At 40.1% G+C, this 19,772-nt stretch overlaps 1 protein-coding gene across 4 annotated transcripts in view; it reads left to right on the top strand.

The window, feature by feature from the left end:
* Positions 1-19,772, top strand: part of ctnnd2a (catenin (cadherin-associated protein), delta 2a) — a 263,725-nt gene that overhangs the window by 73,695 nt on the left and 170,258 nt on the right. For 3 of the 4 annotated variants that reach the window (XM_035416162.1, XM_035416165.1, XM_035416163.1), the window contains exon 3: positions 13,249-13,361. In XM_035416162.1, the coding sequence (XP_035272053.1) occupies positions 13,249-13,361 (113 nt within the window). Of the gene's footprint in view, positions 1-7,635; positions 7,971-13,248; positions 13,362-19,772 lie in introns of those variants that run through there. The other variant, XM_035416166.1, reaches the window with a different exon arrangement.

Here is a 19,772-nt window from a genome sequence, read left to right as displayed (position 1 = left end):
TTTCATTTTTTTGGCTGGACCGCAACAGCGGGGCTAGCCCTACAAACGCGAATGTCTGTGACTGAGTGACTGAGTGATGAAGTTACACCATTGGTCGGCCGAGTTATGAAGTTACACCATTGGTCGGCCGGGTGAAGTGCGTTAAGTCCAGCCATATACTAGGTTTTGACCTGGTCTTGTTTGTGTATCAATACATGGAGACCATGCCATTCTTGTATTTAGGGAAGAGATCTACTAACATTCCTGTTAATGGGGGAAATAATCCTGTCCGAATATTATATGTAACCATTACTCATAAAGCAGTTAGTTGATATGATGCAGAAGCCCTGGCCATGGGATTTCAGTCTGAATCAGAGTGAGGTCAGACATAAACAAGCTTTACCTGGAAATGACAGATTGTTTAATGATTATTTTCAGCCTCTATCAATTTTGTATCATTGTATCATCAAATTATCTGGTTTATTTTAATGACTCATCTTATGTTGAGGCTCATGTTTGAGTCACTCATTTAGACCAACATTCCGCTTGATTCTGAAATGAGACATTGGATATCATCGTGTCATATTGTAATGAATTTATGAGGCCATCTATTGTGCAGGGAGTGTAAAGTGGAAATAAAACTAAAAATATTTGATGGCTACAGTTAGGCAACATGTTCTCTTACAGTCAGACATAATTAATGCATTTATGATATTATAATGTTGAAATATTTTTGGACAACTCAGTTGGTGTCCTGGCTATATAAAGTAGTTGAAGTAGTAGAGATATTCAGTGTGTATTTGGCTGCAATACGTATGTAAGTCTTCGTCACATACAGTCAAGATTCATAGTTAAAATGTATTTTAAGAACCCTGGGGAAGTTCAGGAAGTTGGGTAGGAGCATGCGTTTATCCACTGAAATGTACTCAGTTCATTATAATATTTATTTCAGAAAATTAAGGGTTAGATTCGTCTTTAGCTTAGTATCTACCCACCTCCAATGGCCAAATGTAATTTGGTCCAGGGTAAAATCTTCGCTGCAGAGGTCTGTTGCTCTACCAAGTTTTTCTATACTGTTTGATAGGACATCCAAATGTATTTTGGACACATGTATGACTGTTTTTTTTTCTTTTAAAAGTGTCATAAAGAAAAGAGTTGAATATTCTTTATTGCAATTGCTGTTGTGATGTTCTCAGTCACGCAATGACATTGTCTTTAGAAACTGTACATTAATGCCATAATCATTTTACATTTAACTTAAAAATAAATATTTAACTAACCCACAATTGTTGACTATGTACAAGGCCACAGTCAGAGGTTCAAAAATATAAGAAGTATAAGAACTGATATTTGTTTGAGTAAGAAATTGTAAAGAAATGAAGAAATGCTATGAAATAAATTACTTTTTTCCGAGTGTATAGTTCTCGAGAAAGATGTGAGCTGAAATGAGCCTGCTGTGTAATTTATGCTTTTCTTGATGTTGTTTCAAAAAGGAAGTCACATGTTTGTCACTTGCCAGTGAATGACATACAGATGGATTGTTCCAAATCGTGTTATTAGGCACTTGACAAGTCACCCTTGCGAGATGCATTAAGATAAATTGTATTCTGTTGTTTTCTGAAAAGGACTATGTGCATAAAAATGGCTCACTGTTTTTCAATGTATTATTGCATTCATGCCAAACCCACTACTTTTCACCACCAACAAGATTTTTGTGCAAGTCATTACAGGGTTCACACGTGCCAGATTGCCAATGGGGAAGTGAAGCAAAATGCTCTTTAGATATGAGCCAGGAGCCAGAACCATGGACCTTATTCATCAAATTATCAACCATATTCTGCTTTAAAATATGCAGACTGTGAGGTCACATTTTTTCACTGTATTTAGCACAGTGTTAAATTGACAGCAGACTTGATTTGATTTGGCAAGATGAGACAGCCAACGACTTTTTTTCTGTTTTCAGTGTCATCACATGTGCAGATACATTTGATTTTCATTTGTAAGCACAAGTTCTGAAAATGGAAGACTTTATATGATGCGTGTAAAGATGTGCTTGATTATGCTGTACATATATATCGCAGAAAGGACAGAAGCAACCACATTTGATGCTATCAAGTGGGTAGGAAAATGTTGCTGATGGATGGTTATTAAGTAGATGAAGTTATCAATGACCAAAAAAGAGATTCAGCTCAGCAGCTTCATGTTTCATATTTAAATATAATGATTAACATTTAAATCTTACAGATTTCAGCTTTTCCCTGCTGGTCTTCTTTAACTTCACATTTTCAAAAATAAAATTAAAATGTTGGGCCATATCAGCAATATAGATATTGGTAATATGTACGTCAGAAAAGCGAACTGACCAGGCATGTGGATCGCCTGAGGACACTTTTACCTTTCTTGCACTCTGAGGCTCTTTTCTCTTTTAATCTCTGAACCCCTGGCCCTAGATGCCCCTTTTGCTTTGCTGTAAACTATGTGTAATCTCCCTTCAGAAAGTAATATATGATGTGTCCCCATGAACTCTCAATGTGTATGCCTTTGGATTGGAATTCTGTGTATTCTTGCCTACACAATTCACAAAAATAATTCAAATAATTTGGTTGACAAATGCATTGTTATCTCCATTGCTTCAGTTGACCTTTCCCTTTTTCAATATCTAACGACAGACATTTACTTCCCTGCCATCCGGTGACAGAAACTAGCCCTGCTTTTAAACCGTTTAATCCATCAAAACAAATGTTTCTGAATGCCAGTGAATTTATGGCCCTGTGGGAAGGGGGCTTGTCCTCTGTCTGCATTAGCGGTAGCTGTTTTTTCTGTCCCAAGAAGCGTGTGGCTGGCCAGCACTGCAACGAGAGGCATGCTCACTGAAGGGAATCTGCCATTGTGCCGTGTGCAGAAACTGTTATTCAATGGCATTTAGATGCTGACATTTCAGTGTGATATTTTACTCCACTTCAATCTGATTCTGCGAGGAGGAAGCCAGATTTATTTATTTATTTACAAGTTTATTTTTGTCCCTTTTTAAAATTTATATGAAGTTCTTGAAAAGTTAAGTTTTAAGAGGGCAGTCATTATGGACTAATCTAATCATCTAATAGATACAATAAAGCACGTTGATTCACAGTGATGAAAATCAGGACTGGCATGTTACAGCTGTGTAATGCAAATGGCCGCATGAAGCAGTCAGGTTATTCTGAGTGGTCTAAGTCTAAGAAAATATCTGAATTTTATTATGGGCTAGTTCTCAAAATTACAGTACAATAGTATAAAAATGTTTTTCCTTGACATGCATTGTTTTCAAATGTATGAACAATGATAATGGACCTGACCCACTACCCCATATCAGATGAAAAAGCTCACCTATCCACAGAGTTTGATGTGGACATGGTTTCTGTCATGCCTCAGTCATCTGGCACTGTATCACTGTTGTAGCTTTTGGTACAGCATGCTTGTGATGCTGTGGGATCTGTTTATTGTCATTTTACCTTCATCAAAACATTATATTGAACTTCCACTATTGGAGATATTCAGTATTTAATATTGGCAGTATAAAATAACAACATAATGCTTCAGAAATCAAAATATTTTACCAACCTTATTGTGTTTTTGGCCTCCATTTCACCAGCCATTGTAGGAACTGGTAATTTGTATTGTGAGAAACCGGTGTCATAAAAGTCATTACCTAATGTAGTTCTTTGTCTGTGAGAGTTTCGTTACTTCTTTTTAGTGTGACAGTTTTAGGGAAACATCACTTTCACTGTTTCTGTGGCGAGAGGAAGGATTATAATTTCCCAGCCGTTCCTATAAATGCCTTGTATACAATGTGTGTTGGTAAATTGTCTATTATACCCCGAGAATGCTTGAGTGAAGCACTGAGTTAGGCAGAGTTACTTTAGAAGTGGACTAATTAGGCTATTCATCATAGAAGAGATTGAATGCTCTGTTGCACAGAATATTTTTTATTTCGCAGCAGGTACAAATAGTGTGAATGTGTTTCCACAAGTTTAATAATTGTTTTTTTTTTCCCTTTAAGTGACAGATTACATACAAGTTGGTGTTTATCAAAGACATTGCTCATAGGTTTGCGTCCTGATCAATGTGATTGAGTGATGGAATGCAATGCTTTCTATAAAGACCTTTTCCAATTAAGTTAAATTTTTTAAAAAAGAAAAGAAAGTTTCAGTCATGTTCAAATTGCCTGCATTGTTTCTTTTAATATATTGTCTTTAGAAAATAGTGGTTACAGTTTTTTAAATAAATTGACCAGGCTGGTGCTGGTGTTGTTCACATACTGTAATTATGGATATTATTAATACATTGCAATAATATTCTTGCACATTTCATTCACGGAAAGCAAATTATTATATTTTTTGCCAAATACATGCAACATACTGTGCACCTGACTACTCTTGTACAGCAATGACCAAGACCAAAAACCAGAAAAACACCACTTGCCGTTTTTCGAACAGTGCATATTCATCATCTCCATAAAGACAACTTCCAAGCTAATTATTGTCTCAAAACAAGAGGAAGGGTTTGCGAGTGCAGCAAAGCTGCTGCTGGAGGTTTTTTCCCCCCTCTGTGAAAGCCCGCCCTGTGTTGTCATGGCTTTTTGATTTTAACCTCTTTTTTGTGAGTTACATAATGCCTCTGTCAAAGGGGGGAAATGCCCTGGGGATCAGCATTTGCAATGCACATGCTCCTCTCTGTCCCCCCTCTATTGGCATTGTTATGCAATCATGCCAAAGCACAGTGGCTTGCAAACGAGCCAGTATCAAACCCAGGGAAGACTGAACCTTTGAGTGCATATGAGAGGGTTCACTTGTTGCTAAGCAGTTTGATTTATTGGCAGCTGCTTCAAAACATTTGTTCATTTCTAGATAAACAAATAATGCCGTCAATAGAAGCTTGCCTCTAATGCTGCATTGCATGCTGTGACTTTTCAAGGGGGAATCTTAGTACTTTTTTATTTGAATGAAAATACACACATTTATACTGTGCCTTGGGTTAATACTTAATTCTTGATTGGCTTAATAAAATTCTGGTTCTTAATAAAAAGCCATGGGCCTTAGGCAGACAGCAGTTTGTGTGAGTATCTAACGAGAGGGTGCTTTTTTCCAGTGCCCTCTTTCAGTGAAAGGTGATAGAGGAGCTGAGGCTCACTAGCTGCCTTTTTATAGCGTTTATATGGGATATTTATCTCCTGGCTGTCCTTCTCCACATGCATGAGGTGTTCTTGCATGGCATGTTGGGATACATACTGGTATGTAAAATAAAATGACCTTGTATTGCTGACGCTACATTGGGGGCAGTCATCGCTAGTTGCATGTGGAAGAGTCATGAAACATGTATTTCCTTCACCTCCTTTGATGTGATAATGGGTATTAAAACATGCATGTGGTACTAGCGCCCCGACGTTATGTGAAGTTATTTTTTATTAATCAATTTATTTATAATGAATAAATCACACTGAAGATTGCTTTTGTGAAAGCGTTGTCATAGATATTTGTTGTGACACGCTATAAATGCTACATGACATTGGGAAGCTGTAGCAGCTCTGTTACCTTTACTGCAGCTTTGTAACTGATTTTGGGTTAGCTCTTCCCTGACTTCAGTACTATCACCTTGCTGAGACCCAGGCGATAAGCATGTCAGTAAATTGGAAGGTGGGGAAAAAATCACAGAATGTCAGAAGTTATGGCTCTCTACTTTCCATACCCACTAATCCCCCCATTTCTCACCCCTTCTGATAAATATTACTGATTCCACTGGGCAGGCAAGCTTTTAGCTGCACAGGCACTCACACGTCCAAACAGTATGCGAACTGCAGCTCCTCAGTGTGACTTCGGCTGACATTATGTCTGGGTGAAAATGCCATACGTCATAGATAAGATATGTCTGCGGGAGCCACTGTCAAATTAGCCACATTCATAGGCAGTTCCGCTTTTACGTTACATTTACTCCAGGCTAGAGGTGAATATCAAGCACATATCAAGTCATTAGCATAGTTAAGATGTAGAATTTGCAATTCAATGCAATCAATGAGTGAGAACAAAGATTAGTATGCCAGGGCGATCACAATGGCTGGTTCAAGTTCATCAATGGAAGATTTTTTTACTTTTTGATTGGTATAGATTAACTCTGGACTGGCCTTATGCCTTGAAACAGTAAACAAGGAATACTTATTATTGGAATGTTGTGTCCTGAAAAAGTGAACTGCCACATGTATGATCACAAAGGAAGGTCACAGATGCCACTGTTCTTTGACGCTTTAACATGAATTCATATTTAATGCTATACTGTTGGAGCGTCCAGCGCATGTTTCAATCTCCCTGTTTATCTGAGGAGGCTTGAGGCTGTGTTTGGACTGTACAAAAAAGAGGTCTTGAAATCTGTAGCCCATGACTCATGCAGAACTGCAGTGTGATTTCATTATATCCGGTCAAACAAATATATCATTTGGATTAGGCTAACACTTACCTTGTGGGCATTAAAAAAAAAAATATATATATATATATATATATATATATATATATATATATATATTTAAAAAAAAAAAATTGATATGTTGAACATGCACGCCATTCATATCAGCAGCATATCTTGATCTTGGTGAGGTTGTCCTGTGAACTCACGCGCAGTAACAGCTTTAAGCTTGTCAAAAGTTACCCACAGTGGGAAAACAAAAGTACATTTACACCATACGTTTCAATACAGAAAACTGGCTGAAGTTTTGCGAAAGGACAAAAAGAGCGGCCTGCGTTTTGCCCCGAGTGCATCGCATCCATCTCACTTCCATCAGCCAGTAATGGCGCAGCTGAACATTTGTGCATCCTCCTCGCTCTCCATCACGTTCGGTAAATACGCGGTCGGAGGCAGAGATTTGTGGCTGATTGTCGCCGCGCGGGGCATCGCGTTTGGTATGCATGAGCGATGAGCGAGTAACCTTTCATCAGTCCGGTTTCATTACTGATCTTACTGATTGCGTTGGCTTTAAAGCAGAAGGTCAGTGTCCTTTTCAGCTTTCATTTACTCCGTCTAACTAAAGCTCCCAAACCCCATTTTTATTCGTTTTAGATTGCCTGCATAAAGCAGCTTGTCTTCCACCGAGCGCCTTTGAATTCCCAAAATGCCTAATTTACCACAGAAAGAAAAAAGAAGGACATTTATAAAAGCAAGGGTGCACATCAATGTGTTTGTTAGCATTGTTCTTATTGTTCCTGAATTTGTCTACAAAATAAATAATGCATTGAAATAATAATGTGTACATTGTATGGTAAAGGGCTGAGTCAGAAGAAAGGAGAATGTTGGCTTCTGGAACATCTGCGATTGTACTTAGTCTTTCAGAGGAGGTAATTTTGTCCAGTCTTGTGTTGTATTTCAGCAATTCCGCAAGATCCGGTGCTCGAAAGGCAAAATGTTTTGGTCTGTCTCTTTTAGGCTGTGTTTGGACATGGACACGTGGAGTATTGTGAGGGCTAGCGCAGCATCCTCCCAGGGCACGCAGTACAGGGAGATTTTGAGGGGACGGAAACATATTTGCCATCTCTACCCAAAGGCACTTGGAATTCTCTGCCACTCTCGCAGCCTTTCAGCGAGGGACCTGAAACACCCCCCGCCCACCCGCTACTTTTTTTGGTGGGGGAGCGCAGATGGTGCTAGGAATAGGAGAAGAGAATGGAGGGGCAGACAGAAGAGTGATTGGAGAGCGGCAGGATTTGGCAGGCAGGCTGGTGGGAGGGTCCTTTTGTGATGAAATGTTGCATAAATAATGCCAAAGGGGTCTAAATTCTCTGTTGCCATGGAGACCTTTGTGCCTGGCTGAACTCCTATTCTTTCCAGCATGAAGGCAGTCACTACTGGCTTGCAGTTCCCCTAATGAGTACAATAATTCTTTTAATAGGCAGTGGTAAATGGAAGGATGGTGAAGTGGCAGAAACTGGGCTATTTCCTAGCTGTGTCTTTGGAGTATGGTACATGTGCAGGTAAGCATTTGTTCTCATCTTAATAATGTAAAGGAGCAGGAGGGCAGGTGTTTGCTCTGTCAAAGATTTTTAGAAAGGATGGAGGATTGCAATGGAAATTTTCTGTTTCCCCCTTGGCAATTTTGTTGCCTGGAGCTGAGAACTTAGACTGGTCTTTAGTTTTCAATATTTAGCTTAGTAATATTTGTTCAGCCATCACTGCTGTTCACCAGCTTGTTGTCTTGGGCTGTTAAGCTACTGTTTTTGATGCAGTGAATGATCAAAAGTTTTAACCTCCACTGAGGCATTTTCCGAAGGCTGACAGGACAGCGGCACCATTGATGGCAGAGCATCTTCCACGTGCGCATAGCTACAAAAAGTTGGCTTCATTTTATTTGCAGAAAGTTGAGATTTTCACATAGAAATTGAATAAAGTTAAGAGTGACTATTTAGTAGATGTGGCCCCTCGGTTATGGGGATTTTGTACCGTGATTTTTGGATCGATGACACGTGGGCTTTTCCTCAATTTACGGTTTTGAGTATGGGGCACATGGGGTTACTATGTGGGGGAGGGAGTGGATGCTCTGTGGATGGGATCATTTCATTTGGTCCTTGAATGGGTTTCTGAAGAAATCGATGGCCCCCACCGAGCAATGTGGTCCAAATGAGCAGAGATCAGCCCTCTATTGATCTGTTCCAGACATTCCGTAATTAAACCAAATTTGGCACCAGAAAAGGGTTGAATTGAATTTTCTTATTTTCCCATTTTAACCTCTTCTGTCCAGGTTGTGGCCCAGAGGCATTGTGGAGTGATTGAGGGACTTTTATTAAGCTGCTTTGCAAATAATACATTATTTTATGGGTGTCTGAAAACCATGGTCCTTCTCTCGTTACGTTACGAGCAGCATGATTGAAGCATTTCTGTCGTTGTCACCCTCTGGTCCCTCACCAGAACTGATTTGTGACACATTTTCAACCAAATTTTGGGTAAGCTGCCCCAGCTTGTGTCCCCATCCCCAAGGCTAATAGAACTAATTTCAGTTCTGTCACATAGGTAGCAGTTAAGTTTTAAATGACTGCCTCTGTCCTGGGCCAGGCAGGCTCTGCAATCCTCGTTTATCCTGGATATTAACAGTGATTATCTCTTCTGGGTGGTAAGGGAATTCATTCTTAGATTTATTACTGGCAAGGGCACTGTTTCACTTTGCGTATTACTTAAATATCTCCATGTGCCTTGGTCTTGAGGGCACTGTGTCTTCGGTCAAAGTGACTGCAAATCTTTTATAATTTATTTGTTGCGACTGTATGGAGAGAAAACAAATTATTGATAAGTAAGCATTTTAGTAATGTTCATGTAAATTTACAATGCATTTCACAGAGTTTACTTCACATTTTATAAGGAATGGCTGCTGTACAACTTTTTAATTGTGTTGTTTTTAACTTTCAAATCCAAGTATATAAATATATATATAATGTATAATATTATAAATATAATATAAATACAGTATGTGTAGTTATCATGGTTTAATTGAAATTTTGTGAATTTTTTTGCAACAAAAAATAAAAATAAAATGTAGGATGCAGAAGCTCTGGTCATATTAATGAGCATTGTGTGATATTGTATTTCACATGAATTCAGAACTCAATCCCCTCATGTTTTATCTGTAAAGGAAAGACCTTGTATTCCCATTCACATTTATGATTTTTGACATTAACAAAGGACCTACTATGCATGCTCTCTATGAAAACAGCACGGAGGACATAAATCATGAGGCTTGAATAGACCAATAATTGAGTTCTCAATTGACAGCCATGCTGATGTAAGGATTTTATAGGTACTGTAGCTGCTATAGCTTAAAGCAAAGGGAGTTTTACCTCCAGAACATGTGGCTTCAGAACTGCATTATAAATCTTGTACTCTCTTCTGGGCAATAGAAGATTGAATATTTGTTTTTCACTTTTTTATGAAATGCAGTATTATGTATTGCGCTTAGGAAATAATTTAATATAGACTAGTATAGACTAGAGGTGCTCTTGGTAAATCGTTTAGAATGGCTATTTTTATTACTTTTTGCACTTGTAATTTGGCTTACAGTGCACGCTCTGTGCATGTCAATATTTTACAGCTTTGCTTTCAGTTACTTATTCAGTTACTTTTTTCAGTAATTCATTTCAGTTACTTACTTTGCTTCTTTTAGTTTTTTCTTTGTTAACATTCATCGGTTCAAACTGTTCATTCAGTTACGCTGCCTTTTCTCTTGTGAAATGATTTCAGCACCATCTCTGTGTACTTGAAGCACCAGGGTGCTTCAGTTGCTGTCACTTGATTTGCCTCGTGGAGTGCAGGCAGAACAAAAACTCCCTGTTTTTGATTAACCCACCATTGTGCAGGGGGAGCAGTTCTGCTCTCTCGTGTATACATCATTCGTGCATGCGTCTTTGCTCTCCTCTTGGATCCTCTCCCCTTTTCCCTCTGAAAAATTGTTTATCTTTCACAGAATTTTCTTTTGTTTTCTCTTCAAAAGGCACACACTGCGGTACTGTTCTCACTTGTGCTCTGTGTTTAATCTTACTTTCTTATGGGTAGCTCTTGGAATGTAAAAAGTCCTCAATTGTCATGAAAAAAAAATGCATCTGACTTGTATACTGAGGGAATCTTGTATTATATTCAAAATATCCCAGTATTATACACAGTATTAAAGGCACACTCTTAGTATAATACTCAGTATATCTGAGCACGATGCAGTATTCACAATGACACACTTGTTACATTACATTCATTTATAGCTGATTCTCTTTTCCAGAGTGAAGTGCGGTGTAGGCAGTAACCTGGTTGATATAAGCAGTGGTGTCATATCTGGTTAACAGTGTAAAGATGCAACCATAGACTGTAGAAAAAATGTGGACCAAGTCACTCTGACATCACCCATTGACTTTCCATGGGCTTGGTGAAAAGTGTTTTGAAACCATGGAAGTGCAGTTTTACCAGGCACTGCCATGTTGAACAAACTGGAGCAGTTGGGAAAAAGAGGTACTCTTATATGGGCATGAACTACAGGCTGAGTCTGGGTCATATGCTAAGCAAGTACGATTGACTTACATTGAAACGGGGGGCTGATACACAGTTACTTAGGCAATCGCACTGGCGCTATTGAGCAACATCTCTGGACAAGACAAGGACATGAGCTTCAAAAATGAAGCTCGGTTTGGCTGCTTGGATGCAACACAAGCCATAGAGTCAGGTTCTACAACACAGTGTGACTCTGGCCTCTTTGTGAATGGACAGTGATGATATTAGGGAAGCGATGAAGTAGGTGAGGAAATGGGATCAAAGGCACAGGTGTTTGGTCAGTGTGATGTCAGCAGGAGCGATATGTCAACATATGAGAACTTGAAAAGTGGAGAGTGGGCGTGTTGCATGAGATGCTTGGATAGGGGAGCAAAGAGAGGACTGTGACATCTGGGAAGACCTGTGGATGGGTTCTTTCTGAAGTGGTCCACAAAGGCAAGAGGCGGTATAGAAAACAGTTTCCCTGTGAAGTTGATGGAGCTTTGAATTTGGGACTGAGAAATAGCACTTTCACAGGTTTAGTATAATAGTGAACATTTCAGCATAGGACAGTATGCACAATGACACACTTTATTATTATGTAATATTCACATTCTTATTCAACTTTTGTATTCTATACTACTGCTACTACTACTACTACGACTACTATGACTAATAATAATAATAATAATAATAGAAAATGAACAATAGTAACAGAACCAGAATATATTTTCGACACTATTGCAGTACAACAAAGACTTTTGGGTCTGGCTGATATGATTTGATTGAATAAAATTAAAGTCCTCAGAAGCTTTGGGAATCAATTTGGAAGAGCAGTACTCATTAAATCCTGAAATCCAGTTACGGTGTTGTGTAGCTTTATGGTCAAACCGTGAAACTTTTTCTACTGTGCTCCTTAGAAGCGCCATATAGCACAACTTCCAGCTTGGGCAATGCTTGAAAATAAATGTTTTTGAGTACTCCCACGAGTCAGCTTTTGGGAAATTGCTAGCCCAAGTGCCCCTCCAAGTGTCACAATGTGAGCATTAAGTGAACTCTCTTTGGCATCAATCTTTTGATCTTTTTATGCATTCACATACAGTAATTGCGTTTGTTTATAACATAAGGCACCAAACCACACAGTGTTGGCAAGAATAATTGTTAAATCAGCTATAACATATTTTCACAGAAAATCTTCACTATTATTCATTATTGTTTAAAAAAAAAACATACATAATGTACACATTTGTTTGACATTCCTTCCCCTCACCCAGCGTCTATTGCAGCTTCTAATTGCTTTTATAAAGGTAAAAATTATCTGTAATTGCATAAATAGTCAGGTGATTGACAATCCAATGCCTTCAGTGACCCCACAGGGATGTAGTGATGCAAGATTAAATCATTCTGGGTCACGTGCCATAGATAAACTGATGTCCCTAGCTGTTGTTTCTTCTAAGAGGTAATCGTCCTTAACATGAACATGCATAACATAGTGGCTCAAGTCAGCCAAACACATTTCTTTTGACTATTTTTAAGCATCAAAGAGAGTCTACACTTGTGGCAGTGCATGAACCAGGTAATATACTTGTCACATGCTCAAAACATTGGCTGAAGCTGCATTATTTCTATACGGCATTACTTTCTGAGTTGAAATAATGAGAATGAAGCATGGACCAAATGTTTTTCCCCAGGATTTTTTGGTTTAAACCCATTTAAATATGACTCACCTATCACCAGGAGACTAAGTTCCATGTCTTGTTACAGCAATTTGATTTTTCTTTCTCCCTCTGGGTGCATTTTATATGAGGGTGAGCATTAGTCATAATTTACATGCAATGCTCATTATAGATAAGTAGAACGGATGTGAGCATTTTGAATGCATTTAATGTTTGAATAAAATAATATTGTAATCCTCTTGGCTTTCTTGTTTGAATTCTGAAATGTTTGAAATGTAGTTTGTTCATGGCAAAAGGAAATGCTTTTGGAATGCAAAGAAGCAAACAAGCAACAGAGCGATATGACCGAATCGTGAACTCCCAGAGTTCCTGCAAATTCACTGTATTTTAAGAGGAGATTCTCTCTCCATGTCTCCAATGGCCAGCTGGCCTTTTAAACTTAAGGGGGGGTGGGGGTGTAGTGAGACTGTGTGTGAGATTGGTTGAGGGTATGGGAAGGCCAGAGCGGTCCTGTCTGAGCGGCCGATGCTGACGTGCAGGCTGCCCCTCTCTCTCTCTCCCCCTCGCCCTGCAGGAGCTGCAGTTTGAGAGACTGACTCGGGAACTGGAGGCGGAACGCCAGATTGTTGCCACCCAACTGGAGCGATGCAAGCTGGGATCTGAGACCGGCAGCATGAGCAGCATCAGGTACTGTTAGCGGCGCTCCCTCCTCTGTCCCCCCTCTGCTCTCCTCCCCCACGCTCTTCCCTCTGCTTCATCGTGAGACTTCTCCAGTGGGACTTTTTATCCCACTGGATTGATAACCTTGTGCTCGTCTGGGGTAACACTAATAGCAGTCACTAAACCCCAAGCACTGTCTTTCACGCAAGGCTTCATGTAGTGTCCAAGGTCTTATTTCAGCAGATTTGGCTATACTGCCAATGCTAAATGTTTTTTTTTTTTTATAAGCTTATTTAAGCCTGCCGCATGTGTGTTACATGTTATGACATTCATGATCTCATGCGTCACCGTTCCTTTGAAAAGAGATCGATGGACCGCTCGACTCTTGTTCTCTCAGTCGTTGAATTGCGGAGTCTCATAGCCGGGTTGATGGGTAGCGATGAAAGAAGAGGGTACTCAGCCTCTCAAGAAGCCGGGATAAAAAAAAAAGCCGAGTGAGCAGCGCAGGGACGATGTCAAACTGCAGGGACTTACTGAGCATCCTGAACAATCCTGTTGGAATACATTACATGCACTGGCTGTGAGCAGAAGAGAGCTGCTCTTGAAGTGGCGTGTGAACGGTGTGTGGTGGGGGGGTGGAGGGGGGGGGGGGTCGGGCTGCTTGGAGCCTGCCGCTCCAGGAGCCACCGGGGGTTGCCAGGATGGTTTCCACATGAGAAGAGCAGGTCTCGGGCTGCCTCGCCGGGGAGGGAATTAAGTGCATGAGGAAGCAGCACCTGAGCCCTCGCTCGTGCCCCACCCCCTCCCCGGCACAGTGGCACCGCGGGCCCAGCTCATTGGCTCTCTGTGCACACGCGCCAGGGCAGAAAAAGAAGGACTAGGGGGCAGACCAGCATGATTTGCTGAAGGACCCGTGGCCAGGGTGCCGCGTTCCCCACGTCACAAGGGGGAAGTGCCTGAGACAGTGCCTGCATCCATGCATGCATTGCCCCGAGCGCCAATAATTGTTCGCTTGCCTTAAACTCAGTGCCCAAAAATGCATTAAGTCAGCTTTGTTTTGGAGGCATCTCTGCAACTGAAATAATAATTAAAGGGCAAGCAGGGGTGTAGATTATTGAAATGGCTAATTATGCTTTCCAATTATCAGTATGACCTTGTAAGGGCCTTAAGTGAGTGCAAATTGTTTTTGTACAACTGAAATGACATTAACGGGAGAAGAGAGTAGAAATGTCAGTGTCTCAATTTTTTAATTAGTTGTTTAAGATTGAAGGCTTCAAACTTTAATAGCACTTTGGCTTAATTTGCATTCCTCTCAGCTGGGATGTTAGAGACAGTGGGTGCTCATGAACAGCCCCGATTGCAAGATAATATGACATAATATGTGTCATAAGTGCTTAACGGGGCACGTTGAATGTAACTCTACATCCACACTACTGGTCCGCAGTCAAGTCAGGTATGAGCTTGCCAAGGTCCAACACTTTGATCTTGCCTTCAGAGCTGTGCTCATAGTAAGTTCTCAGCAAAATCTTTGAAATGATAGAAATTTGATCTGTCGCGTTTTTGCAAACAGCCTTTTCCATCTGCGTTACACTCATGTGAGTAGGAGATACCTTCACAGGTGCAGCTTGGTGAAGACCTGCATTTCACCATTCCTAACTCTACATCAGTGGTAACAAACCCTGCTCCTGGAGATCTACTGTCCTGTAGGTTTTCACTCCAATCCTAACAAAGCACATTTCATTCAAAAGCTAGAGATCGTGTTGAGCTGCTAATGAGTAGAATCAGGTTTGCCAAATTAGGGTTGAAATGAAAACCTGCAGTAGATCTCCAGGAACAGGGTTGGTTACCATTGCTTTACATGAATTTCCCCCATGAGTGTTCCTCCATTTATTTTTGATGAGAAGTACATAATTGATGAAGCATTAATTGTGGGACATCATTATGTTGACCTTTTTTTATAAACTATTAATCCGCTGTTTTATTAATTTATACAAAGATATGTGGAGAAGTAGTTCCCTTTATGGATCATAAAATGTTGGAAAGTTAAAAGCAGAATTACTGTACTGTTTGGTTTCTCTTAAACCATTCTATTAATTGGTTTATTTACTTTATTTCCTTTGTTTACCATGTCCCTTCAGGATTGCTGATTAATGTCCTAATTTAGTTTCACTCTCTTAATAGGAACATAGCTAATTAGCTGTTAACTACCTGAAGAGTCATTTCACATTGGAAAACTAAACTAAGCCTATTACATTGTTATTCGCCTGCGTGCTCAGGATATAAACAGATGTACAAGATTTTTGATATTCATTTTGCTTTATATCTTTCATCATTTTTTGAAATATGTCATTTAATATCTGTTATTTGTGCAAATCCTAATCTAGCACAGGTGTACAGATGGTCATGCAACTTGATATTGTCTGGAGAAATTAACTGTAAAATTTAACTGCAGCATATTGATCAGAGGTACAGCAGTGGTGCCCCATTTTGAATTAGAACCGCCAGCCTTTTGGTTTCGCGTCTAGCCCTCGAACGACCGCCTCACAGGCGCCTTGCCTGTCAGTGGGCGGCGGGGCGGGGTTTGAGCCGCGCGTGGAGCACCTGAGGGAGCCGCGCGGCGGCGGAGCTGTCGGAGATCGCAGGTGGCCGCCGCGTCGCCCTGTCACGCGCCGGCTGCTTATCTCAGGCCTCTCCCTCATCCAGACTCAGACGCCTGTCCATCCGTTGCGTCTGCTTTTCAGAAAGAACACAGGGCAGCCTCTGAGGAAGCGCAGCCCAGCTTTTCTCTGTGTGTTTCACGGCTGCTGACGTGAAAAGGTATTTCTGGAGAGAGGAGGATCAAAATGCACCCTACTGCTCTGCTTATTCTATAGAACAAGGCATCTGGGACAGTCTGTAGGGAGTGTGGGTGTGGGAGAGGTTGTAGTGGAACTGCATGTGAGGCAGTCTGTAGGGGGACTGCATGTGGGACAGTCTGTAGGGTGACTGCATGTGGGGCAGTGTGTAGGGTGACAGCATATGGGACAGTCTGTGGGGTGACTGGATGTGGGACAGTCTGTAGGGTGACTGCATGTGGGACAGTCTGTAGGGTGACAGCATATGGGACAGTCTGTGGGGTGACTGGATGTGGGACAGTCTGTAGGGTGACTGCATGTGGGACAGTATGTAGGGTGACTGCATGTGGGACAGTCTGTAGGATGACTGCATGTGGGAGAGTCTGTAGGCCGAACAACTCTCAAGCCATATCCCCCATACAGGTGGGGGTTTGATTCCCCACCACGGCATCATTTCAGTTGTGTTACCCTCCCTGCTTTATACCAGCCTGAATTAAAGTAAAAAAAAATACTAAGGGTGGGCAGACCTGTCTGCTCTCCTTCTTAAACAAGGCATACGGCAGCTGTTAAGGCCTTAAACTTGGACATCCTGAAAAAACAAGCATCTTCATCTCAAGTCTCAGGTTTAGATTGTTACAATGCACAGTGCCCAGTCCAAAACCAGAGTACTTAGCATGAATTACTGCAGCTACATGTTTGCCAAAATTGTGTTTCACACCTTGCGGGCCTACTTGTCAGTATCCAATTAGTCTGCAGAAGTGAAGCATGTTTATGAGTGAAACATGATTACTTTTTGGACACTTTTATTGTGTGGGTTCTTTCCAGGTACACTGAAATCTCTGTTTTTTCAGAACCTTAACATTGTGAGCTTTCAGCAAACCATAGAGGTAAAGAAAAACACTGCAAAGTCTTTTTTTCTCCCTTTTACTAAAACTTACCATAAAAGAAATAATAAAATAATGTTCATTGAACCTTCTTTGAGCCTGTATTGATCTTTTTACACAGCATACAATATTTATTGAACATAAATCATGGACTTCCTACACAATATCATTCCCACCCTCTCAGTCTCCCTCTTCAGACTGTGCCTGTTTCCTTGTGGTGGGATAAGGGAAGTCCCGACCGGATGAGCAAGCCAGTTTTGATGCCGTGAGGGATGATAGCAGTCTGCTTGCTAGACAGTCCATTTGTCATTATTTTCAGATAATATAACAGACAAAAAATGGAAACCGAACCGCAAATATGTTAATGTGTTCGCAGGCTCAATGGATTGTGGAGTGATGATATCCCCTTTTCACTGTCAGACACAACTTCTGTTATCCTTGTTTGTTTGGTATAGATGAAATCAATAATTACAGCCATTCATTTCGAATCGCAGTATCTAAAGGAATGCTGCTTAATTATATGACATAGTACATTTTGTCATCCATCGTGACATAATGCAGCTACAAATTTTGTCAGTTTTATAATAAATCTCTGCCTCAGAAGTGTCGGAACCACATCGGTCATGATTTGCCAAATGGTTTATTGGTGCCTGGTTTGAAATTAAGTTTCTTATAAAATTTTATTATTTTTGTAGTTCTTTATTTCCTTGTGCAGTTCTGTATAATTATTTTGTACTTTTTTTAGATTTCCTTGATTACTCCATCATTAGTGCATGTGAGGTTGGCTTGGAGCCTTAGAAACATGTACTGTACCTTCTTGTATGTTTCAGCTGATTGTGGCTCGCTGTGAATGTTGTTTTATTCCCAACTTAAGAGTGGATTTATGTGTTCAAAATTGCAAGGCAGTTCACAACCTACTTTTCTGTCTACTTAAAACCTGCATTTCAGGGTCTTACTCATGATTGACAAATCCAGTTATCAAACATTCTAGCTTATATTATAACTTCTATGCATACAAATTTTGGCGGTTTGGTTTCAACCTGCTGACACCTACTTCACATGCATCATTCTTCTTAATAACCTTTCCCGAACCTAATATTAATACCGGGTGTAGTTGAAATTATATATTATATCAGACTGGCTATCTCTAATCTTATTTTCTATTAATTCAAGCGGGCCTTTTTTCAGACGTATAGTCACTGATGTCCATGCATATTTTTGAAATATAACGTTGAAGGTGTAAGGGAGAAAAACTGTTCCATTTTGAAATTATACTTACTGAGGGAGAAAAAATATGGATATGTAAAATATGGAGCTAAGTACACCAAATGATTCCTGCTTGTGTCTATACCCAGAACAGCAAGCCTTTCTAATCACAGTAAACACATTTACCAATGATCATTAGCAAAATGAATCCCAACAAATCTGCATTCCTGGAAAGCGTCTAAATCTTCCCGTGTAAATGATGAGGCCTTGCTATTGTACCAACAACAGACAGCGCAGCAAATGTATTTATGTGTTATTATGGTTTACAGTATGTTGTGTCATGAAAGGCATGCAGATATGCATTTTTCTCCTTTAATCCTGTTTATTGCAAGTCACACTTAAATATTCCAAAACAGACTTTAAAAAATCACCAGGCAGGAGATTAAGATTTTCTTGTCCATTGATGCATGGAAGTAGCATCTTATCTGTAGTGACTGTCGTGAAAATATATTTCTACAATTATTTTGATTGGTTTCTTTTGCAAGCATTTAGTTAAATCATAAATATAAATGTGTGTGCATATTCAATTGTAAAAAAATATTATTATACCTGAAATACAAATTAATATACAAAACATATTGGTATGGTGAGAAATCATGATACCCCCAAAGTAAGGTAAGTAGTTTAAAAACTTTGAATATGCTGAGACTTTTAATCCATTGTAAACAGATTTTCCCATGCTGTGTGTGAAACTCGGGGGAATGAAAGCCTGACCTCTAATGGAGGATTTCCGGTACTGACAGCCACGGGTTTGCCACTGCTGCTGGAGCGCTGCTGATGTGTGGCTGTGTAGTTAAAGGTCATCTCTGAATTAGATCCACAGTAGCTACTGTTTGTCATGCCTGTTACTCTGCAGGCTGCAAATCCAGAGGCAAAATGGTGTAGGAGAAACATGTAGTATCGCACAATGTTACAATAAAACAGAAGAGGATTCTGCACTGGTTTTGGGATTGTGATTTTTTTCTGCTCTAATGTTATTATTTAATTTTAAACATGGACAATTGGAAATAAGAGCAAGTCAAGTGGGTATAGTTTTGTATCTGTCCAAGGCTCCAAGTACCACATATATGGCTCGAATGAGTGAGCTTCTCTGCAAGTTATAGGTCTTTTAAAATGTGAAAATCTGTATAGCAACCAATGCAAGCAGATCTTGCTCAGTATTCAAGATAAAGCCATTTGCTGCAATGTGTCTTAGTGTTATACTTGAATGTGAATAATTTAGCTTTGGTTGGGAGGTATCCGTCTATAGTTTGTATTTGCCATTGCTTTGTTAGAGAAGTGAGAGAGTACGGACTTCCCCTATGACTGATTCTCCGCGCTGTACAAGTTAATGCAGATTTCTGATGCTATTTGTGCGTGTCGTGAGCATTATTCAGAGTGACGTGCTGCTTTAAGAGCCTTAGCATATCTGTTTAAACAGACTTCTCAAGCAGAGGATATTCTCAAGCTGCTCA

The sequence above is a fragment of the Anguilla anguilla genome, chromosome 4 (assembly GCF_013347855.1).
Source record: "Anguilla anguilla isolate fAngAng1 chromosome 4, fAngAng1.pri, whole genome shotgun sequence".
Classification (NCBI taxonomy): domain Eukaryota; kingdom Metazoa; phylum Chordata; class Actinopteri; order Anguilliformes; family Anguillidae; genus Anguilla; species Anguilla anguilla.
This window is presented reverse-complemented; position numbering and strand designations above follow the sequence as displayed.